This window comes from Phyllobates terribilis, unplaced genomic scaffold (assembly GCF_046119375.1).
Source record: "Phyllobates terribilis strain yellow unplaced genomic scaffold, ASM4611937v1 Scaffold_13__5_contigs__length_258822181, whole genome shotgun sequence".
Taxonomy (NCBI): Eukaryota; Metazoa; Chordata; class Amphibia; order Anura; family Dendrobatidae; genus Phyllobates; species Phyllobates terribilis.
In genome coordinates, this window is record NW_027362773.1 from 101,264,802 (window position 1) to 101,289,653 (window position 24,852).

At 49.6% G+C, this 24,852-nt stretch overlaps 1 protein-coding gene across 2 annotated transcripts in view; it reads right to left on the reverse strand.

Moving 5' to 3' along the window:
* The window catches only part of AMPD3 (adenosine monophosphate deaminase 3), a 96,590-nt gene that overhangs the window by 21,149 nt on the left and 50,589 nt on the right, over positions 1-24,852 (reverse strand). For both annotated transcript variants that reach the window (XM_073658307.1, XM_073658306.1), the window contains exons 7-9: positions 24,283-24,477; positions 23,347-23,478; positions 22,589-22,752 (exon numbers count right to left, since the gene is read on the reverse strand). In XM_073658307.1, the coding sequence (XP_073514408.1) occupies positions 22,589-22,752; positions 23,347-23,478; positions 24,283-24,477 (491 nt within the window). The remainder of the gene's footprint in view (positions 1-22,588; positions 22,753-23,346; positions 23,479-24,282; positions 24,478-24,852) is intronic.

A 24,852-nucleotide genomic window follows, 5' to 3' on the forward strand; every position in this document is an offset into this window, starting at 1 on the left:
AGAAAAACTGTACATTACACATATCCATCTTAACAAACAGTCCTTCTGAGGATTAATCCATCTGCAGAGATATCAGGCAGGCAGGGTGTATAGGCAGGCAGGCAGTGTATATAGCAGACTGCAGTGTATATAGCACAAGAGGCTCCTTTCCAGTTCTGCCTTCTACTGCTGTTAGATATTTCTAGAAATAGGCCCAGGTCTCAGGGGCCAGGAATACTTTTCTTTGGATCTTAATCCTCATTATTTGCTTAAAAAGCAATCCAGAGAACACCATTTTTTCTGCGCCATTTGCTTGTTGGCACTGCAGAATACAACCAGGTCCTTTCCATATTAGAGCGCTAGAAATCCAGCTATTTAAAACCGTGTTTTTTCCGTCACACGGATCACATATACGTTGTCAGAAAATACTGCCATTTCTGGCCCCCATTAAAAATTTCTTTTAGTGTGTCAGTGAAGCAATTCACCGCAGTTTGCTGTTCAAGCTACTTACCTACAGGCCAGGTATTTAAAACTCTGTTTTCTCTGTCACACGGATCACATATAAGTTCGCTCCAAACTCAGTCATTTGTAGTGAGCGTGGAAGATATTGTCCTCCATTTAAAATGGGCAAGGCATGTGGCAAGGGACGGGGAACTGGACGTGATGATAATGGTGCATGCAGAGGCCGAGGACAAGGCCGTGGGCAAGCCGAAATTGTGCCACAACAAACACCCACATCTTCTTGCCTGACCTTCCTGTCCCAATTTCTAGGGGACCGCAGCACACCACTATTGAACCCAGAGCAGTGTCAAAAGGTTGTTGGCTGGATAGCGGATAATGCTTCCAGTCACTTAGCCACCACCACCACCACCACCCGGTCTTCCACGAGGTCAAGTTTCAGTAGCCGTGAGTCTGGACCGCATATTCCTCACCCTGATCCTCCTTCCTCCCACCATGCCGAGTACCCGGAGACAACTGATCCCACAGTTGGACACTCTGAAGAGCTTTTCACTTTTCCATTTATAGATTCGGGCCTCTTGCCCAGTCCACGGGGCAAGAGGAGATCGCGTGTAGCGATGCCCAAATATTTGAGCAGCCACGGTCACACGAAGGCGACGGTGGGAAAGTGTCACAAGAGGTGGACGATGATGAGACACAATTGCCAGAAAGTCAGGAGGAGGACCAGGGTGCGTAAGTGGAAAACGAGGTGGTGGATGATATAGTAACTGACCCAACCTGGCAGGAGGACATGCAGAGCGAGGACAGCAGCACACAGGGGGAGGGAGGCAGAGCACCCCAACAGGCTGGAAGAAGCAGTGTGGTGACCGCAGACAGAAGGCAGGCAACCGTTCCCCGTAACACCAACACAAAGGAAGTTGCCAGTACAACTGTTAGGTCTTCCAGAGTCTGGTTGTTTTTTAAAGACTGCCGATAACCCCAAAAAGTCCATTTGCACCACCTGCCAGGCCAGCATCAGCAGGGGTGGCAAAACGACCAGCCTGACCACCACCAGCATGACCAGGCACATGGCAGCAAAGCACCCGACTTTGTGGGCCAAACCCCAGTATCCAGATACAGTGTCTGCGGGTGGCACAATTGCTTCTTCCGCTGTTGTGCATGCAAGCCAATCCCCTGTCCATGGTGCATGCGAAGACGCCTCCTGCCCTGCACCTGTCTTTGTACACTCTCAAGTAGCAGCATCAGGAAGCACGTCCATGTCCTTGTCCCAGCGCAGTGTTCAGTTGTCCATACCCCAGTCCTTGGAACTCAAGCGCAAATATGCAGCCAACGCCCCACAGGCCACACTACTAAATTCTCACATTTCACGACTGCTTGCGCTCGAAATGTTGCCTTTTAGGCTCGTGGAGATGGAAGCATTCCGCAACCTGATGGCGGCGGCCGTCCCTCGGTACTCGGTCCCCAGCCGCCACTATTTCTCCTGGTGTGCTGTCCCCGAATTACACAAGCACGTGTCCCAAAACATTAGTCGTGCTCTCAACAATGCAGTTACCGGTAAAGTCCACCTAACCGCGGACACGTGGACAAGTGCTTGTGGGCAGGGACGGTACATCTCGCTGACGGCACACTGGGTTAGCATAGTGGAAGCCCGGACCCAGTCGGACTTTGGGACGGAACATGTCCTCCCGACGCCAAGGATTGCGGGCCCTAGGTCAATCAGGGTTGCCCCCATGGTCTACAGCTCCTGCATCCTCCTCAGCCTCCTCCTCCTCTTCAGCCTCCATCTCCGAAATTATCACATCAGTCACAAGCTAGAAGAACTGCAGCACTGCCTTGGCCAAGGGGCAACAGGCTATGCTGAAGCTAATATGCTTAGCTGAAAAAATGCACAATGCTGAAGAGTTGTGGACAGCTCTGAAAGAGCAGGCAGATCTGTGGCTCACACCGCTGAACCTACAGCCAGGCATGGTCGTGTGTGACAATGGCCGGAACCTGGTGGCGGCTCTGAGGCGAGGCGAGCTCACACATGTACCATGCCTGGCCCATGTGCTTAACCTCGTGGTTCAGCAGTTTCTCAAATCCTACCTGGAGCTGCCGGATCTGCTTGTTAAAGTACGCCGCCTGTGTGCCCATTTTAGAAAGTCAGCTACAGCTTCCGTCGCCCATGCAGTGTTTCAGCAGCGTTTGCAGCTTCCGGCTCACAGACTGCTCTGTGATGTCTCCACGCGTTGGAACTCTACACTGCAGGTGTTGGGAAGGATTTGTGAGCAGAAGAGGGCAGTTGTTGAGTACCAGCATGAACAAGGCCGTCTGTATTCAGTTCAGACTCCACACATAAGACCTCAGAAGTGGACATGGATGTCAGACATATGTACCATCCTCCAAAACTTTGAGGACTCCACCAAGATGGTGAGCGGTGATGACACCATAATTAGCGTCACCATCCCGCTTGTCTGTCTTCTGAAACGCTCTCTGCTCACAATCAAAGTGGATGCATTGCAGGCGGAGCACGATGAGATGGAGCAAGGAACCATACAGGGTGATTACACACAGCCCAGCCTCATCTCATCCCAACGTGGATTGGGTGACAATGAGGAAAAGGAGGAGGAGGAAGGACAGGAGCTAGTTTGATGCACTATAGACGATACTACCTGCACAGCTGTCATACCATCTGTTCAGCGTGGATGGCCAGAGGACAGAGAGGAGGAGGAGGAGAGCATGGTCAGTCATCCTCTTGGTGAGGACACGGAAGTCTTGCCTGTTAGTAGTCTGGCGCGCATGGCTGAGTTTATGTTAAGCTGCCTTTCCCATGACCCTCGCGTTCTCAAAATTTTGGGTGACAGTCATTACTGGTTGGTGACACTTCTAGACCCACGCTACAAGGAGAACTTTATATCTCTTATTCCTGAGGTGGACAGGTCTACAAAAATGGGGCAGTACCAGAAGGCCCTTGTTGCAGAACTATTAAAAAAATTCCCATCTGAAAACGCTGGCGGCAGAGGGCACACTTCATTGGACAACCAAGGAGTACAGGCGAGAGAGACACAACTTCAATCCAGCAGAGGCAGGGAAACACTGTCAAAGTTCTGGGAGAGTTTTCTCAGACCCTCCCATTGCACAGGCCCTGAGGCGCGGGGTACTCTAACAAGGAGTGCAAAGTTTGGGAAGATGCTGAGGGAGTACCTTGTCGACCGTACCAACGTCCTCCGTGATTCTGCTGTGCCTTATGATTATTGGGTATCCAAGATGGATACGTGGAATGAACTGGCTCTCTATGCCTTGGAGGTCCTGGCCTACCCTGCCGCCAGCGTTTTATCAGAGCGGGTTGTCCTTGCTGGGATTTGAACCCAGGATCCCAGCGCTGCAAGGCTTCAGTGCTAACCACTGATCCAATGTGCTACCTTTCACTCTCTAATATCTAACAGGCTAGAGAAGCTTGCACCTACTGCCACTCTATCTTCAGCTCCTTTGTGAGAAAATGTATTTGGGCAGCCACTCAGTCTACCAAATAAAATTCCTGAGAAGGAAATTGGGGATGGCTTCGCTACTGGTACTGGGGGCAGTGCTAATACCATGGCGTCGTACCATAGTTTGCTGGAAATATTCCAGGCTGGTAGGAGGCAAGAAAATTCCTACAGAAAAGTACCAGCAGTAATGTTCAGGCCACATTTCAAGTGCAAGCAGCTTTAGAGGACTTCCTGTGAGAAATGGCACGCAGGGTAGATACGGTTTCCCTCTATGCCAGTGCTTTCACCGAGTTAAATACAACTCTCAGCCAAAAAAGTTGTGGACTGGCTCCGTACCGTCCCTGGCCACATTCACCTGTCCACGTGTTTGTGGTTAGGCGGTCCTTCCCAGTAAGTGCACTAGGGAGGGCACGGGTAATGCTGTGGGACCCGTGCTTGTGGAAGGCGGAGGCGATACCGGGAAAAATAGTGGCGGCTGGGGACCGAGTATGGACACCCGGCCGCCGCCGGCATGAGGTTGTGAAAAGCTTCTGCCTCCACGAGCTTAAAAGGCCACATTTCAAGTGCAAAGAGCTGCCCAGAAATCTGGCAGTTTAGTGTTACGGCCTGTGCTTGGGTGGGTGAGTGGCTGGCTGCATACTTGCACTTGCATTCCAAGTAACAGAAAACTAAGCAGATGGTGGCCTCTATCATCATCATGGCCTCACCTCGGCACTATGAACTCTCCTGAAGGAGAAGCCAGGGCCCGCCGGATGAGTCTACGGTTCTCTGGTGAGCCCGTCCAACCCTGCCGAGAAGCAGCCCTGGCTAAGAAAAGTGTGGGGGAAGGTTCCTGGACACTCTATGGCTGCTTTTTTAATGTGGATCGGCCATGCTTATGCATGTTATTTCTCAAACCGCATTACAGATCAGGCCATTTTCCAACTCTGTATTCAAAAAATTAAATGCGCAAAGAAAGATGTGTGTGTGTCAAAGCACCACCGACAAGTGCGAGTTGATGTTGGACGGGCTGCCATTGCTTCTGCAACAAGCTCAATTACAGGACTTCCTGGGAGAAATGACACGTAGAGTAGATACGGTTTCCCTCTATGCCAGTCCTTTCACCGAGCTAAATACAACTCTTAGCAAAAAAAGTTGTGGACTGGCTCCGTACCGTCCCTGGCCACATTCACCTGTCCACGTGTTTGTGGTTAGGCGGTTCTTCCCAGTAAGTGCACTGGGGAGGGCACGGGTAAGGTTGTGGGACCGGTGCTTGTGGAAGGCGGAGGCGATACCGGGAAATATAGTGGCGGCTGGGGATCGAGTATGTACACCCGGCCGCCGCCGGCATGAGGTTGTGAAAAGCTTCCGCCTCCATGTGCCTAAAAGGCCACATTTCAAGTGCAAGCAGCTGTCAAAAATTTGGCAGTATAGTATTGCAGCCTGTGGGTGGGTGGGTGGCTGCCTGCATACTTGCGCTTGCATTCCAAGGAATGGGGTAGGGACAACTGAACGCTGCAGTGGGACAAGGGCGTGGACGGTGATTGTTGCAAGTCTGCAACGACAGGTGTATGGCGGGAGGCATCTTCGCATGCGCCAAGGATCACTTATGATGGGGACACTTTTAGGCAGTGACCTGGGAGTCAGAGATGCTTCCAGAGGTCTTACCCATGCTGTTCCCATGTCTTTTCAGCACTGTATGCATGTGTCTGATGATGTGTCACACACCACATGGCCAGATAAGGTTGTAAAATGTTAAAATGACATTTCCTGGTGAATGCATTAGTCTTGGTTGAAAGCAATTCAAAAGTGTAAAAACGCATCAAAAACGCTACGTGTGAACATTGCCCAAGTTGTGGAGGAGTATTTTTGTTTTTGGTTATTTATTTTGCCTTATATACAAGTCATTACCCTGGAAAGGATGTTCCTTAACATATTTCCCAGGAAAATCCATTTTGGTTTCGTTTTTTGTATGTTTTATTGTGAGTCCGTAAAAGTGGCGTAATACTCTGACCACGTTGCTGACAGCAGTCATCTTGGAGTCAGAGATGCTTCCAGGGGTCTTCCCCATGCTGTTCCCATGTCATTTGAGCACTGTTCCCATCGATTTGGGCAATTTTTAGGCCCTCTGCAGACCGCCGGGGGGAACCGCCTGAAAAATGCTCAAGTTTCCCATAGACTTACATTGGGCTCGTTGCTCGGGTCGAGTATTCCAATTTGCTTGACCCGAGCAATGAGTACCTGAGCATTTTAGTGCTCGCTCATCACTACTTGTGACCACTGAGAAAATGTGAGCTGCTCTGCTTAGATAATGACACAGAAACTTTTGCAAACTGAAGGAAGTGCTGATGATGAAACTGCCAGCAGACTATCACAAATGAGATAATGACACAGAAACTTTTGCAAACTGAAGGAAATGCTGCTGATGAAACTGCCAGCAGACTATCACAAATATTATCTAATTGTCACAAGTGTCACGAGAGGGAGAACTGCCTACCTCTTTTCTAGTAAACCATTGCTTCATGTGAGCCTGTCTTAACCATCATTACCACCTGATGAAGGTAGCAAGCTGCTACCAAAACGCGTTGTAGAGCATAAGTAATTAATAAAGGTTTGTCACCTTATAATCCTCAATATTGCCCTGAATCCTCTTTTGACTTTAGTGCTCCTATAGACCACCTTGTTCTTTCTTCATGTCTTAACCATCAAGCTCATTGGCTCCCTGGGAGTAAAGTTTCTCAATTGACAACTGGGCTCAATTGCATCCTTCTGACAATCTTGCATGGAAAACCCCTGTATCATCCAGGGCCACTACATCCTAATTAAGTTAAAGAGTAACCGTCATTTTAATTTTTAATAAATAAATCAATAGTACACGTGAAAATAAGCAATTTTGTAATATATCTTATCAGAGAAATCTGATTCTTTCTCCTCCTGGAGAATTCACGGGTAAAATCTGTAAAATCTGTATTCAGTGAAGACAGATTTTCCCATTACTAAGGTAGGAGATGACAGTTGGTGCTCATAAAATTCTATGGAGGAGGGAGGAGCTAGAGGTAGACACAGTTCTCCTGAAATGACGGCTACAGTTCTCCATAGAACTTTATGAGCACCAACTGTTATCTCCTATCTCAGTAATGGGAAAGTCTTTATTCACTGAAGACAGATTTTACCAGTGAATTGGGAAAATTGAGAATAAAAGATCAGATCAAGAGGAGAAAGAAGCAGATTTCTTTGATAAGATATATTACAAAGTTTCTTATGTTCAGCTTTACTTTTGATCTATGAAAACTAGATACAAAAAATAAAATAATAAATAAATATATAAAGTATATAAATGTATATAGATGTATATACAGTATATATACAGTACAGACCAAAAGTTTGGACACACCTTCTCATTTAAAGATTTTCCTGTATTTTCATGACTATGAAAATTGTACATTCACACTGAAGGCATCAAAACTATGAATTAACACATGTGGAATTATATACTTAACAAAAAAGTGTGAAACAACTGAAAATATGTCTTATATTCTAGATTCTTCAAAGTAGCCACCTTTTGCTTTGATGACTGCTTTGCACACTCTTGGCATTCTCTTGATGAGCTTCAAGTGGTAGTTACCGGAAGTGGTTTTCACTTCACAGGTGTGCCCTGTCAGGTTTAATAAGAGGGATTTCTTGCCTTATAAATGGGGTTGGGACTATCAGTTGTGTTGTGCAGAAGTCTGGTGGATACACAGTCTTACTGAATAGACTGTTAGAATTTGTATTATGGCAAGAAAAAAGCAGCTAAGTAAAGAAAAATGAGTGGCCATCATTACTTTAAGAAATGAAGGTCAGTCAGTCCGAAAAATTGGGAAAACTTTGAAATTGTCCCCAAGTGCAGTTGCAAAAACCATCAAGCGCTACAAAGAAACTGGCTCACATGAGGAGCGCCCCAGGAAAGGAAGACCAAGAGTCACCTCTGCTTCTGAGGATAAGATTATCCGAGTCACCAGCCTCAGAAATCGCAGGTTAACAGCAGCTCAGATTAGAGACCAGGTCAATGCCACACAGAGTTCTAGCAGCAGACACATCTCTTCAACAACTGTTAAGAGGAGACTTTGTGCAGCAGGCCTTCATGGTAAAATAGCTGCTAGGAAACCACTGCTAAGAACAGGCAACAAGCAGAAGAGACTTGTTTGGGCTAAAGAACACAAGGAACGGACATTAGACCAGTGGAAATCTGTGCTTTGGTCTGATGAGTCCAAATTTGAGATCTTTGGTTCCAACCACCGTGTCTTTGTGCAACGCAGAAAAGGTGAACGGATGGACTCTACATGCCTGGTTCCCACCGTGAAGCATGGAGGAGGAGGTGTGATGGTGTGGGGGTGCTTTGCTGGTGACACTGTTGGGGATTTATTCAAAATTGAAGGCATACTGAACCAGCATGGCTACCACAGCATCTTGCAGCAGCATGCTATTCCATCCGGTTTGCGTTTAGTTGGACCATCATTTATTTTTCAACAGGACAATGACCCCAAACACACGTCCAGGCTGTGTAAGGGCTATTTGACGAAGAAGGAGAGTGATGGGGTGCTATGCGAGATGACCTGGCCTCCACAGTCACCAGACCTGAACCCAATCGAGATGGTTTGGGGTGAGCTGGACTGCAGAGTGAAGGCAAAGGGGCCAACAAGTGCTAAGCATCTCTGGGAACTCCTTCAAGATTGTTGGAAGACCATTTCCGGTGACTATTTCTTGAAGCTCATCAAGAGAATGTCAAGAGTGTGCAAAGCAGCCATCAAAGCAAAAGGTGGCTACTGTCACGGGTGTGTTGCCACGAAGATCGTCACGATTACACAGCCTGACTTCTCGCAGCTGACTTTTTGGTGCTTTGTGTTTTTCGGCAGTGAGGGAGTTAATTCTCTCTCTCTCTGTGCTAGACGAGGTCCAGCCTCACCCAGCTGCAATCAATGCTGCTGTAGTGAGACTCCTTCAAATGCCTGCTGGTCTGTTAGGGAAGTATCGGTGAAAGCATTTCATACAGACTTACAGAGCGGATCGTGGTATTTGGAGTTTCTGAGATAAGTGTATTTGGAGTGTATTTTCCCTTCCTCGCTTTATCATTTATCTCCTTTCCCGTTGGTGTTCCCTCTGTTGTAGTTGTGTAGTTTTTGTATGCAAGGTGGTTTTGGTTTTTCCCTTGTACTGTCTCGTTCGTCTAAGTACTGTGTGTGGGCATATTATTACTTGTCCCCTTTTGTTGTGATCAGGGTCCTTCTCAGGACTAGATTACTTAGGTGCAGGGATCCTCAGGAGGTAGGGGTTACGCTGGCGGCCTGGACCTCTGTACCTTTAACAGTACCTCCAGGTTGAGGGATTAGTCAGGGCCCCAGCTTAGGGTCAGCTTAGGCCCCCTACCTCCAGTATACAGAGACAGCGTGACATTTTCACCGACCCACTTAGTTTTTCTCCAGCTACCATGGATCCAGTAGCCGGTCTAGCTCGGCAGTTGCAGAGTTTGTCCATGGAGCTGGCGGACGTTAGGTCCAAGGTTTTGTGTCCTCAGGAGCAAGCCGGACCAGAACCTAAAGTAGCTCTCCCTGACAGGTTCACTGGGGGGCGGGACAAGTTTTTTGTTTTCCGGGAGGCATGCAAGTTGTACTTTCGGCTGCGGCCTCGGTCATCGGGGAGTGAAGATCAAAGGGTGGGATTGTCATCTCGCTCCTACAAGGGGACCCTCAATCTTGGGCGTTCTCTCTTCCCCCGGGCTCCCCGGCTCTTCAGTCAGTGGATAGGTTTTTCGCTGCTCTGGGACTCGTGTATGATGACCCAGATCGGATCTCCCTTGCTGAGTCTAAGTTACGTAGGATCCAGCAGGGAGATCGTCCGGCGGAGGAATTCTGTTCGGAGTTCCGTAGGTGGGCCACGGACACCCAGTGGAATGACCCGGCTCTTAGGAGCCAGTTTTGTCAAGGTTTATCCGACAAATTACAGGATGTGTTGGCACAGTATGACTCTCCCGTGTCACTGGAAGCCGCTATGGCCCTTGCTATTCGCGTTGACAGACGGCTTCGGGAGAGGTGCGGGGCAACTCCGCCCCCTGTGATGACTCCACCTTCTACAAGGTCCCCTCATATGGTGGTTCCCCTGGTCAGTCCAGAGGAGCCTATGCAATCAGGAGGGACATCATTTCGGGGGAGGGGACCGGTGGTGCGCCATAAGACAGGAAGGTGTTTCTTCTGCGGGAGAAAGGGACATTTTATTGGGGGGTGTCCGTCCCGTCCCTTGCAGAGTGAAGAGTCGTCGGAAAACTGTTGATCCCAGGTTGTGTGGTGGACGGCAATCTGGGAGTAGGTATTTCGTCCCTAGGTTCGTCTCAGTTTCTCGTACCGGCGGAGGTGGTGGTGGGTACAAGAACTGAGAGGATATCTGTTCTTCTGGATAGTGGGGCCGGGGCTAATCTGGTTGATGCTCGGTTTGCCCGGGTTCAAGGTATGCGATTGAGTGAGTTGGCTAAACCCATCCCCATATTCTCGATCGATGCCAGGCCTCTCGGTCAGGGAAGTTTTTTGCAAGCTGTGCATGACGTAAAACTTCAAGTGGGGGCGATACATAAAGAACTGTTGTCTTGCTACGTGTTGGAGGGTCTTCCCACTCCTATAGTGTTGGGCCTTCCTTGGTTAACTAAGCATAACCCGGTTATTAATTGGCAAACCAGAGAGATAAGCCAATGGAGTAAATTCTGTAATAAAAACTGCATGAACACGGTCATCGGTGCGGTTACTCCTTGGGTCTTACCTCCATTTCTGGCGGACTTTGAGGATGTATTCTCGGAGAAAGGGTGTCAGGAACTACCTCCTCATCGCGAGTATGACTGTTCTGTAAAACTGCTCCCTGAGGCCAAGTTACCTAAAGCTAGGTTGTATAACCTTTCTGGTCCTGAGAGGCAGGCCATGAAGGATTATATTTCAGAAAGTCTGGCTAAGGGGCATATTAGACCTTCATCTTCACCGGTGGCTGCGGGGTTCTTCTTTGTTAAGAAGAAAGATGGAGGCCTACGCCCTTGCCTGGATTTCCGTGAACTTAATCGGATTACGGTCCGAGATCCGTATCCGCTCCCACTTATTCCCGATCTCTTTAATCAGATCGTGGGCGCCAAATGGTTCTCTAAGTTGGATCTCAGGGGGGCGTACAATCTGATTAGGATGAAGGAGGGGGATGAGTGGAAGACGGCGTTTAACACTCCGGAGGGGCATTATGAGAACCTTGTCATGCCATTCGGTCTGACTAATGCCCCGGCGGTGTTCCAACACTTTGTTAATGACATTTTTCGCCGCCTGGTGGGACAGTTTGTTGTCATATATCTGGATGATATCTTAATTTACTCGCCGGATCTGGTGTCTCATCAGGAGCACGTTAGGCAGGTGTTACAGATCTTGCGGGATAATAAACTGTATGCCAAATGGGAAAAGTGTGTGTTCGCCGTACAGGAACTCCAGTTTTTAGGCTTCCTGGTTTCAGCGTCCGGTTTTCGTATGGACCCTGGGAAAGTGCGGGCAGTTCTTGAGTGGGATCGGCCAGAGAATCTTAAGGCACTACAACGTTTCCTGGGGTTTGCTAATTATTACCGGAAGTTTATTCGTAATTTCTCGTCCATGGTTAAGCCTCTCACAGACATGACTAAAAAGGGGACGGATTTTTCTAGGTGGTCTGACAAGGCTTGTCAAGCATTCTCCTCCTTGAAAAAATGTTTTGCCTCGGCACCCATACTCATTCAACCTGATGCGTCACAGCCATTCATTGTAGAGGTAGACGCTTCCGAGGTAGGGGTGGGAGCAGTATTGTCACAAGGTTCGTCCCCTGGTAAGTGACATCCGTGCGCCTTTTTCTCTAAAAAATTGTCGTCCGCTGAGAGGAATTACGATGTCGGCAATAGGGAACTCTTGGCCATTAAGTTAGCTTTTGAGGAGTGGCGCCATTTTTTGGAGGGGGCAGTCCATCCGGTCACCGTCATCACCGATCACAAGAACCTGCTATATCTGGAGTCCGCGAAACGTCTGAATCCCAGACAAGCTAGGTGGTCATTGTTTTTTACCAGGTTTAATTTTGTCGTTACATATCGTCCTGGGTCAAAAAATGTAAAGGCGGATGCCTTATCTCGTAGTTTCCCTGGGGCCGGGAATACGGACGACCCGATTCCTATCCTTCAGGAGGGGGTGGTGGTTTCGGCAGTATGCTCTGAGCTTGAGGAGGAGGTATTGGAGGCTCAGGGGGACGCCCCTGTTGGACCTCCGGGGAGACTGTTTGTTCCAGATCAGTTGCGACAAAAGGTGATCGAGGCACACCATAACTCAGTTTTTGCAGGACACCCGGGGAGTAGAGCAACTGTGGATCTCCTCTCGCGTCGGTTTTGGTGGCCTAACTTACATAAGGAGGTGGTAACTTTTGTCGCGTCCTGTGGGGTTTGTGCGCGCTCTAAGACCTCACATACCCGTCCGTCTGGGGCCCTCTTACCTTTGAAAATCCCGGAGCGTCCTTGGACTCATCTGTCTATGGACTTTATTACGGACCTCCCTCCGTCTTTGGGTAAAACGGTCATACTCGTTGTAGTGGACAGGTTCAGCAAGATGGCACATTTTATCGCTCTTCCGGCTCTCCCTAATGCTAAAACTCTTGCGCAGGTGTTCATTGGGGAGATTGTGAGGCTTCACGGGGTACCCTCCGAGGTGGTGTCTGATCGGGGGTCTCAGTTTGTGTCCAAGTTCTGGAAGGCGTTTTGTGCACGGCGGGGGATGCATTTGTCGTTCTCATCGGCTTTTCATCCTCAGACCAATGGTCAGACGGAACGTATGAACCAGAGCTTGGAGACATATCTCCGGTGTTTTGTGTCAGAGAACCAGGAGGACTGGGCTTCTTTCTTACCTCTGGCAGAGTTTGCTCTTAATAATAGGCGGAGCGAGTCCACTGGTAAGTCCCCGTTTTTTGGGGCATATGGTTTTCACCCCCAGTTTTGTACTTTCAGTAGGGGGGGCTCTTCGGGGGTTCCTGAGGAGGAACGATTTTCCTCATCACTCGCTTCAGTATGGAGAGGGGTGCTGAAGAATCTGAATACTATGGGGAACCGATACAAACGTATGGCTGATAGGAGGAGAGTGTCTGGTCCGGACCTAAGTGTGAACGATCGGGTATGGTTGTCTACCAGGAATATAAAACTTAAGGTTCCCTCCTGGAAACTGGGTCCCAGGTTCATCGGGCCGTACAGAATCAGTTCTATTATTAATCCGGTGGCATTCCGTCTTGATCTCCCCCCTACGTTTAAAATTCACAACGTGTTCCACAGATCGTTGCTTAAGAGGTATGTGGCGCCGGTGGTACCGTCACCTTTACCTCCCCCTCCAGTGGTGGTCAATGGTAACTTGGAGTTCCAGGTATCGAGGGTCATCGATTCATGCTTTAATCGCCGGTCCCTTCAGTACCTGGTTCATTGGAAAGGGTATGGTCCTGAGGAGAGGATGTGGGTTCCTGCGTCGGATATTAACGCAGACCGATTAGTTCGGGCCTTCCACACGACTCACCCGGATAAACCTGGCCCTGAGGGTCCGGAGGCCCCTCGTAGAAGGGGGGGTACTGTCACGGGTGTGTTGCCACGAAGATCGTCACGATTACACAGCCTGACTTCTCGCAGCTGACTTTTTGGTGCTTTGTGTTTTTCGGCAGTGAGGGAGTTAATTCTCTCTCTCTCTGTGCTAGACGAGGTCCAGCCTCGCCCAGCTGCAATCAATGCTGCTGTAGTGAGACTCCTTCAAATGCCTGCTGGTCTGTTAGGGAAGTGTCGGTGAAAGCATTTCATACAGACTTACAGAGAGAATCGTGGTATTTGGAGTTTCTGAGATAAGTGTATTTGGAGTGTATTTTCCCTTCCTCGCTTTATCATTTATCTCCTTTCCCGTTGGTGTTCCCTCTGTTGTAGTTGTGTAGTTTTTGTATGCAAGGTGGTTTTGGTTTTTCCCTTGTACTGTCTCGTTCGTCTAAGTACTGTGTGTGGGCATATTATTACTTGTCCCCTTTTGTTGTGATCGGGGTCCTTCTCAGGACTAGATTACTTAGGTGCAGGGATCCTCAGGAGGTAGGGGTTACGCTGGCGGCCTGGACCTCTGTACCTTTAACAGTACCTCCAGGTTGAGGGATTAGTCAGGGCCCCAGCTTAGGGTCAGCTTAGGCCCCCTACCTCCAGTATACAGAGACAGCGTGACAGCTACTTTGAAGAACCTAGAATATAAGAGATATGTTCAGTTGTTTCACACTTTTTTGTTAATTATATATAATTCCACCTGTGTATATATATACAGTTAGGTCCATATATATTTGGACAGAGACAACATTTTTCTAATTTTGGTTCTAGACATTATCACAATGAATTTTAAACAAAACAATTCAGATGCAGTTGAAGTTCAGACTTTCAGCTTTCATTTGAGGGTATCCACATTAAAATTGGATGAAGGGTTTAGGAGTTTCAGCTCCTTAACATGTGCCACCCTGTTTTTGAAGGGACCAAAAGTAATTGGACAATTGACTCCAAGGCTATTTCATGGACAGGTGTGGGCAATCCCTTCGTTATGTCATTCTCAATTAAGTAGATAAAAGGCCTGGCGTTGATTTGAGGTGTGGTGCTCGCATTTGGAAGGTTTTGGTGTGAAGTAAACATGCGGTCAAAGGAGCTCTCCATGCAGGTGAAACAAGCCATCCTTAAGCTGCAAAAACAGAAAAAACCCATCCGAGAAATTGCTACAATATTAGGAGTGGCAAAATCTACAGTTTGGTACATCCTGAGAAAGAAAGAAAGCACTGGTGAACTCATCAATGCAAAAAGACCTGGACGCCCACGGAAGACAACAGTGGTGGATGATCGTAGAATAATCTCCATGGTGAAGAGAAACCCCTTCACAACAGCCAACCAAGTGAACAACACTCTCCAGGAGGTAAGCGTATCAATATCCAAATCTACCATAAAGAGAAGACTGCATGAAAGTAACTACAGAGGGTTCACTGTAGGGTGCAAGCCACTCATAAGCATCAAGAATAAAAAGGCTAGACTGGACTTTGCTAAAAAACATCTAAAAAAGCCAGCACAGTTCTGGAAGAACATTCTTTGGACAGATGAAACCAAGATCAACCTCTACCAGAATGATGGAAAGAGAAAAGTATGGCGAAGGCGTGGTACAGCTCATGATCCAAAGCATACCACATCATCTGTAAAACACGGCGGAGGCAGTGTGATGGCTTGGGCATGCATGGCTGCCAGGGGCACTGGGTCACTAGTGTTTATTGATGATGTGACACAGGACAGAAGCAGCAGAATGAATTCTGATGTATTCAGAGCCATAGTGTGTGCTCAGATCCAGCCAAATGCAGCCAAACTGATTGGTCGTCGTTTCATACTACAGATGGACAATGACCCAAAACATAAAGCCAAAGCAACCCAGGAGTTTATTAAAGCAAAGAAGTGGAATATTCTTGAATGGCCACGTCAGTCACCTGATCTCAACCCAATTGAGCATGCATTTCACTTGTTAAAGACTAAACTTCAGACAGAAAGGCCCACAAACAAACAGCAACTGAAAACCACCGCAGTGAAGGCCTGGCAGAGCATCAAAAAGGAGGAAACACAGCGTCTGGTGATGTCCATGAGTTCAAGACTTCAGGCAGTCATTGCCAACAAAGGGTTTTCAACCAAGTACTAGAAATGAACATTTTATTTACAATTATTTAATCTGTCCAATTACTTTTGGTCCCTTTAAAAACAGGGTGGCACATGTTAAGGAGCTGAAACTCCTAAACCCTTCATCCAATTTTAATGTGGATACCCTCAAATGAAAGCTGAAAGTCTGAACTTCAACTGCATCTGAATTGTTTTGTTTAAAATTCATTGTGGCAATGTCTAGAACCAAAATTAGAAAAAAATGTTGTCTCTGTCCAAATATATATGGACCTAACTGTATATATATATATATATATATATATATATATATATATATATATATATATTGTAGTGCCGGCGTCCCTGCCCTCTGCTAGGCAGGGACGCTGCTCCTCTCACCGCTCTGCTCCGTGCCCGGCTTCCTCCCCCCGCTCTGCTGTCAGCGCGCGCTCCGTCCCGGCGTCCTCCTCCTGCTCTGCTCTCAGCGCGCGCTCCTTCCCGGCCCCTGCGCTTAGGGCGCGCGCGCGCGCGCTCCCCTCCTCTTAAAGGGACCGCGCGCGCCGCCCTAAAGAGTCCCCGGCCAATGGCCGGAGGACTTCATCATATATAAGGCACCTCCTCCAAAATGGAGGTGCCCGAGCAATGTTGTTTGCACCTGTGTCTCACCTGTGCTTCAGCCCTCAGGTCCCGTTGCCAGTTACCTGCCAGTTACCTGCCAGTTTCCTGCCAGTTTCCTGCTAGTTACCTGCCAGTACCTGCCAGTTACCTGCCTGATTCCTGCCTGAATACTTGTTACCTGTCTGCCAGTCTGAGGTCCGACGGTCTGCCTTACTACTCTTGTCAGTCTGTCTAAAGGACCAGCCTGCCCGCTCACCTGGGAGCGCATATCAGCTACCTGCCTGCTTGCCTGAGGTCCGACGGTCTGCCTTACTACTCCGGTCAGTCTGTCTATGGACCAGCTTGCCCGCTCACCTGGGAGCGCTTCTCCGTTATCTGCCTGCTTGCCAGCCCGGAGGCTCCGTTGTCACGTGCTGTGACCACCAGCTACTCCAGACTCTTGCCCGCTCACCTGGGAGCGCATCTCCGTTACCTGCCTGCTTGCCAGCCCGGAGGTCCCGTTGTCACGTGCGGTGACCATCAGCTATTCCAGAGACTCTTGCCCGCTCACCTGGGAGCGCTTCTCCGTTACCTACCTGCCTGCCAGCCCGGAGGTTCCGCCGTCACGTGCCGTGACCACCTGCTATTCCAGAGACTCTCGCTTGCTCACCTGGGAGCACACATCTACCACCTGCCTGCTAGCCTACCCGGAGGTTCAGCCATCACAGGTCGTACCTACCCCTTACCCAGAGACTGCCCTGATCACTTGCCGTAACTCCCTGTCCGTTCACCCAGAGACTGCCACCCGCTCCCTTACAAGGGCCGCCCCCTTGTATAGTAGCTCAGAGGTTCCGCCTCCCGGACCCGTTACAGTCCGCCTCCCGGACCCGTTACAGTTTGCTCGGGCCATGGAACCCGGTGGCACCCAAGCTCCCTCGCTCTCGGACCTCGGTCTTGAACTGTCCCGTCAGAGGTCCCAACAGGAGGCCATCCTGGGTCACCTGCGGAATGTTAATACTCGCCTGAACACTCTGTCTGATCCACCAACAACCTCCGCCAGTGCCATATCTTGCAATCCGGCGGCTCCGCTGCTCACTAATACTATGGTATCCTACCCCGGACCCCGGCTTTCTGCACCTCCTCGCTTCGGAGGCGACCCCGTCCAGGCTCGGGGCTTCTTGAATCAGTGCACCCTGCATTTTGAACTTTTGTCCTACCAGTTTAACTCCGACCGGGCCAAAATTGCCTTCATCATGTCCCATCTCACCGGGGAGGCCCTGGCCTGGCTGAATCCTCTATGGGAGAGAGGAGACCCCCTGGTGTCCAACTTGCCTGCTTTTCTCACGGCTTTCCGGAAAGTCTTCGACGAACCCGGACGGAAGACCTCATCTGCATCATCGTTGCTACGCCTCCGTCAGGGGAGTCTCACCGTGGGCCAATATGCCATACGGTTCCGTACCCTTGCCTCGGAGCTGGCCTGGGATAACGACGCTCTGGTTTCCGTCTTCTGGGAGGGTCTGTCCGGCCGTATTAAAGATGAACTTGCCGGTCGGGACATTCCTACCACTCTCGATGACTTAATAACTCTTGCCACCCGAATTGACCTACGGTTTCAGGAGCGTGCCAAAGAGGTCACCCGTGAGAGAAGGATTCCACGTTTAGCTCCTACTTTCCAGAAACCCGTCATTCCCTCCATCTCTCCCCAAGTACACTCTCCTGAGCCTATGCAGGTCGACCAGACCAAGATGGTCAAAACCCGTCAGGACTCACGCCGTGCCGAGGGGAGCTGCTTCTACTGTGGCAGTAAGGAGCACCGGATCCGTGCCTGCCCGGAGAGGTCGGGAAACGCCTGTGTCTAGGTTCGCTCAGAGAGGTCCACCTAGACAAGAATAAATCCTCTCCATCCCTGCTGTTGTCAGTTTCGATCATCTACGGGGAGAACCGTTATTTCGAACTAGCCCAACTTGACTCTGGAGCAGCCGGGAACCTTATTTCACAGTCCCTGGTTGAGAAATACCGCATCCCCACCAAACCTCTGGCTGTACCCTTGTCTGTCGCTGCCGTGGATGGGGGCCTCTTACCTCGCCCCATTCAACTCATCACCGAATCCATTACCCTGCAGGTGGGAATGCTGCATTCTGAAAGTATCTCCTTTCATGTTCTGCCTGGACTCTCTCACGCCCTCTTGCTAGGTCTGCCCTGGCTCCAGAGACATGCACCCGTGCTAGACTGGCAAACCGGAGAGGTCCTTCGCTGGGGACAAGACTGTCATAAAACCTGCCTGGTTCCCGTCCATCCCGTCCGTCCCTCTCCTACCCCAGCTAATCTACCTGGACTTCCGATTCCTTATTGGTCTTATGCAGATGTCTTTAATAAAAAGGAGGCAGAGACATTACCACCACATAGACCATACGACTGTCCCATCGATCTGCTACCCGGTACTACTCCTCCCCGTGGGCGTATCTATCCTTTATCCGCTGCTGAGACCCGGTCAATGTCCGAATATATTGAGGAGAATCTGGCCAGAGGATTCATCCGGAAATCTACCTCCCCGGCGGGAGCAGGCTTCTTTTTCGTCAAAAAGAAGGACGGCTCTCTCCGTCCCTGTATAGACTATAGAGGCCTAAACCTGATCACGGTGAAGAATAAGTACCCCCTTCCGCTCATTCCAGAATTATTTGATCGTCTGAGGGGGGCTAGGATCTTCACCAAACTGGACCTTCGTGGGGCGTACAACCTGGTTCGTATTCGTCAGGGGGATGAATGGAAGACGGCATTCAACACCCGGGACGGCCACTATGAATACCTGGTAATGCCCTTTGGTCTCTGTAACGCTCCTGCCGTCTTTCAAGAGTTGGTCAATGACATCTTCCGGGACCTTCTCTACTCCTGCGTAGTGGTGTACCTGGACGACATCTTGGTCTTCTCTCCGGATCTCCAGACTCACCGGAGGGACGTTCGTCAGGTCCTGCTCAGGCTAAGGCAGAACCATCTCTACGCTAAATTTGAGAAGTGCCTCTTTGAGCAGACCTCGCTTCCGTTTCTGGGCTACATTATCTCTCAGACCGGCCTTCAAATGGATCCTGAGAAACTGTCTGCCATCGAGAAATGGCCCCGACCGGAGGGGTTGAAGGCCATTCAGCGTTTCCTGGGCTTCGCCAACTACTACCGCCTCTTCATACCACACTTCTCTTCCTGGACGGCCCCAATTTCTGCGCTCACCCGTAAAGGTACTAATCCCAAAGAGTGGCCACCCGAAGCAGAGGAGGCCTTTCTTTCCCTTAAACAGGCCTTCTCTTCCACCCCGGTGCTGCATCGCCCAGATGGCAACAAGCAGTTCTTCCTGGAAGTTGACGCCTCCTCCTCTGGAGCCGGAGCGGTACTTACTCAAAAATCATCTTCCGGGAGGATGGTAACTTGTGGCTTCTTCTCTAAACTCTTCTCCTCCTCTGAGCGCAACTATTCCATAGGAGACCGAGAGTTATTGGCCATCAAACTGGCATTGGAGGAGTGGCGTTACCTGCTCGAGGGGGCTCTTCACCCGGTAATAATTTACACTGACCACAAGAACTTGGCTTACCTCCAGCATGCCCAGAGACTTAACCCGCGCCAAGCCCGGTGGTCCTTGTTTTTTGCTCGTTTTGATTTTGTCCTTCATTTTCGCCCGGCTGACAAAAACGTCAAGGCGGATGCCTTGTCTCGATCCTTTCTGGTGTCTGATCTCGAGGAGGATCCGAAACATATCATCGATCCCGCCAGAGTAATGCAGGTGGCTCCCGTGAGTCTAAATCGTCTTCCTCCTGGTAAGACGTTCGTACCAGTACCTGATCGGGAGAAGATTCTACACTGGGGTCATTCGTCTAAACTAGCTGGCCACGCCGGTCAGAAAAAGACCCTCCAGCTTATTACCCGGCACTACTGGTGGCCTAACCTGCACAAGGATGTAATAGACTTTGTTTCTGCCTGTGTGTCCTGCGCCCGCAACAAAGTTCCGAGACACCTGCCGGCCGGCCGCCTCCTACCTCTGCCAGTACCTGCTGCCCCCTGGCAGCATATAGCGATGGACTTCATTACTGATCTGCCCGTCTCTGCCGGTTGTACGGTCATTTGGGTGGTCGCTGACCGCTTCTCCAAGATGGCTCACTTCATTCCACTGCCAGGTCTTCCGTCTGCACCCGAGCTGGCTAAAGACTTTATCCGCCACATCTTCCGTCTTCATGGCCTGCCCCGTCACATCGTGTCGGATCGTGGGGTACAGTTCACTTCCCGTTTCTGGAGAGCCACTTGTAAATTGCTGGACGTCACCCTGGACTTCTCCTCCGCTTACCACCCACAGTCTAATGGTCAAGTGGAGCGGATCAATCAGAACCTGACCAGTTACCTTCGGCACTTCGTTAATGCCCACCATTCTGACTGGGTGGATCTCCTGCCATGGGCCGAATTCTCGTACAACAATCACGAGAGCGAGTCTTCCTCCAAATCCCCGTTTTTTGTAGTCTACGGTCAGCATCCTCGGATCCCGTTTCCCGTCTCCACCTCGGCGGACAATCCGGCTGCGGAATCTCTTGTTAACAAATTTTCCTCCATATGGGAGAGTACCCGGTCCGCACTCCTTCTGTCATCCGAGCGTATGAAAAGACACGCTGACAAAAAACGTCTGGACCCTCCTCAATTCCGCCCTGGGGATAAAGTCTGGCTCTCGTCCAAATATGTCCGGCTCAAGATCCCTTCCTATAAGTTAGGGCCTCGGTTCATCGGCCCACTGGAGGTCATCAGTCAGATCAACCCGGTGGCCTATAAATTGAAACTCCCGGCCAACTTACGGATCCCTAACTCCTTCCATGTGTCTCTCCTCAAACCTGTTGTACTTAACTCTTTTTCCAAGTCTACAGGTACGCCTCCTGCTCCGGTTTCTGCTGAGGACGAGTTTGAGGTAGAGAACATTCTTGCCACCAAAAGGGTAAGAGGAAAGACCTTTTTCCTGGTAGATTGGAAGGGGTTTGGTCCTGAGGAGAGAACGTGGGAGCCCCGGGAGAACATCCATGCCCCTCTCATCCTAGCTAAATTTCTGTCTGGCCTAAAAAAGGGGGGGCCTAAAGGGGGGGGTACTGTAGTGCCGGCGTCCCTGCCCTCTGCTAGGCAGGGACGCTGCTCCTCTCACCGCTCTGCTCCGTGCCCGGCTTCCTCCCCCCGCTCTGCTGTCAGCGCGCGCTCCGTCCCGGCGTCCTCCTCCTGCTCTGCTCTCAGCGTGCGCTCCTTCCCGGCCCCTGTGCTTAGGGCGCGCGCGCGCGCGCTCCCCTCCTCTTAAAGGGACCGCGCGCGCCGCCCTAAAGAGTCCCCGGCCAATGGCCGGAGGACTTCATCATATATAAGGCACCTCCTCCAAAATGGAGGTGCCCGAGCAATGTTGTTTGCACCTGTGTCTCACCTGTGCTTCAGCCCTCAGGTCCCGTTGCCAGTTACCTGCCAGTTACCTGCCAGTTTCCTGCCAGTTTCCTGCTAGTTACCTGCCAGTACCTGCCAGTTACCTGCCTGATTCCTGCCTGAATACTTGTTACCTGTCTGCCAGTCTGAGGTCCGACGGTCTGCCTTACTACTCTTGTCAGTCTGTCTAAAGGACCAGCCTGCCCGCTCACCTGGGAGCGCATATCAGCTACCTGCCTGCTTGCCTGAGGTCCGACGGTCTGCCTTACTACTCCGGTCAGTCTGTCTATGGACCAGCTTGCCCGCTCACCTGGGAGCGCTTCTCCGTTATCTGCCTGCTTGCCAGCCCGGAGGCTCCGTTGTCACGTGCTGTGACCACCAGCTACTCCAGACTCTTGCCCGCTCACCTGGGAGCGCATCTCCGTTACCTGCCTGCTTGCCAGCCCGGAGGTCCCGTTGTCACGTGCGGTGACCATCAGCTATTCCAGAGACTCTTGCCCGCTCACCTGGGAGCGCTTCTCCGTTACCTACCTGCCTGCCAGCCCGGAGGTTCCGCCGTCACGTGCCGTGACCACCTGCTATTCCAGAGACTCTCGCTTGCTCACCTGGGAGCACACATCTACCACCTGCCTGCTAGCCTACCCGGAGGTTCAGCCATCACAGGTCGTACCTACCCCTTACCCAGAGACTGCCCTGATCACTTGCCGTAACTCCCTGTCCGTTCACCCAGAGACTGCCACCCGCTCCCTTACAAGGGCCGCCCCCTTGTATAGTAGCTCAGAGGTTCCGCCTCCCGGACCCGTTACAGTCCGCCTCCCGGACCCGTTACATATATATATATATAAAACGGTGACGGTTACTGTTTAAAGGGGCATACTATCCTACATCTTTCCTTATTAATGGTTCTGTCTTGCACACAACACCATCCTCTGTACTGATGAGTCCTCACTGGGCACCAGACAGGCTTTAGATTTACTATGATCGATAAATGACTTACAAGATCCGCGGCACCTGGATCATCCAGCGCATATTGGGGGAGTAGACCTTGTGCTTGATGAACCACTTGGCCAGGATGTCCCACTCATCAGAGGAGCGACCATAGATGGATAGCCGAGGCTCTGTGTACTGGTACTTGCTGTCCTCCAGCTCTCGAGCCACTTCCTGAACAGACAGACAGGGGGCGCATTAATGAAAAAGGACAAGAAGAATAAGTTAGAACTATGGCTACTCTTTTAATTTGGACTTTTATAAGGTGCATTCAACATGGTTGTCATTGAATTTGGAGGATGGGGTAGACCTCAAAAGGTACAAGACCTAGTGGTGATAGGACCTTACTGGTATCTGGGGGGGGTTCCTGACTATCATAACTTATCTAGGGCAAGAAAAAAAGTAAAGCGCCGGAGGTGGAGGGTTAAACATATACCATTGTCATTAATTCTACAGGGGACTCAAAGTTTAATTAGCAAGTTTAATTAGGGCAATATTTAAAGTGGTCTTATGAAATTAGGAAAACAGGGCTGCTTTCTTCAAGAAACAGCGCCACACCTCTCTATGGGTTGTGTCTGGTATTGCAGCTCAGATTAATTAAAGTAAATGGGATGCAGTTGCAATACCAGACACAATCCATGGAGAAGTGCGGGACTAAGAGAGGTATAAAGGGGCACGGTGACAAGACTGAATGGATCTCGCTCACTGTAAGAAGTATTACTGTCCCTTTAAATATAGGATATAATCCCATGCTGATGTGATCCTTACCTTGATAATCCGAGCAAAGTACTCCCCGTCTATGTAATTGTCCGTCTTCAGGTAGAGGTCTCTGAGCTCACTCGCTCCCACGGGGTTATACTTAGCGTTGAACTTATCGAATCTGTGGAAGGTTTGTCGTCCCTGTGGGTTCAGCATTAATCTTTTGTTAAACGGAATCTCACAAAAAAATGTAAAAAAACAGAAAAAAAAAAAAAAACTTAAAAGGCAAATTCTATTCACTTCAATAGGCGGCAGTAATCTGATCCCTCAGTCCATTTTATATTGCACAAGAGAGATTTAACCTGTACTTTGGAGTGAATAATAAATGCAGGAGGCAGGGGGTGGAAAAGAAGTGGCTCATAAGTGGGGAAAGAAGCAGATTTCTCTCCTAAGATATATTACAATTTCTTATATTTGCTTGTAACATTGATTTATGCAAAGTTTGCTGAAATGACAGTGACCATTTCATATTTTTTTTTAGCCAGAACAAATCTCAGGCTTATTATCTTACAACTTTGAGATATGATTGTGGATATTTCAAAAAGTTCCAGAAAGTCCAAGTTTTTCTTACTTTCTCAGAGCCCTGACAGATCTAACCCTGATTATCTCAACCCTCTGGGATATGGACCCTAGATAAAGAGTTTGGAACAGTGGAAGCTCTGATTTATTATCTCAGGGGGCTGACAGATTCCAGACATACTCGCTCTGACCTCTAATAGTCCTCAGACTTATGTTGCCAATGTTTTGTCATATGAAATGTGGACATAATTTCAAGCAGTGAATGTCTAGTGTATTTTCTCCAAGCTCTGACATCTGGACCACTAACATAGTCCTGAAAAGTCAAAGATCTGAACTATTATCTCAGAGGTCCACATCACAACCACTGGATGGCCGCTAGTTGTAGAATTATAGAACTTCCCCGGATCATTACAAACTATACGTTACCGCATGGACATCCAGAGAGTCTACAGTCAGGTCGTACGGATCCATGTAAAGACTCTCAAATAGTTGTTTGAGTGTCATCTTCTTCCCATTCTTCTCAGTGACCACCTTGTCTGGCTCTGTGCGGTAGGTGTGTTTAATGAAGCGGAGCAAATGCTTCTGGTTCATACAGGCAGCGGCGTGAATATGGGTGTCCACCTGAAGATACAGAAAACTGGATGGTCAATTGTCCACTTTTTTTTCAATGAGTGTCCATCATACCAGAACCAAATTGAAGATCCCCAAATGACCAATGTCCATATCATCCATGGCCATACCATCAAAAATCCATCATTACTAGCTGAGGTGGGGTCATCTGAATCCACCCCAATCAAACTATTATGATGTGTTTCACAATGGATTGATGTCCATACCACCAAGTGAATAATACAGATGAGGTCTCCAAAGGACTTATCCACCCAAGATCAATGTGTATGACCTTCTCCCAAACAACTAGGAGGAATCGTCATTGCCTACACAAGCCAAGATGTATGACTTCTGACAGCAACTTACCGATATTAATGTCTACATTGC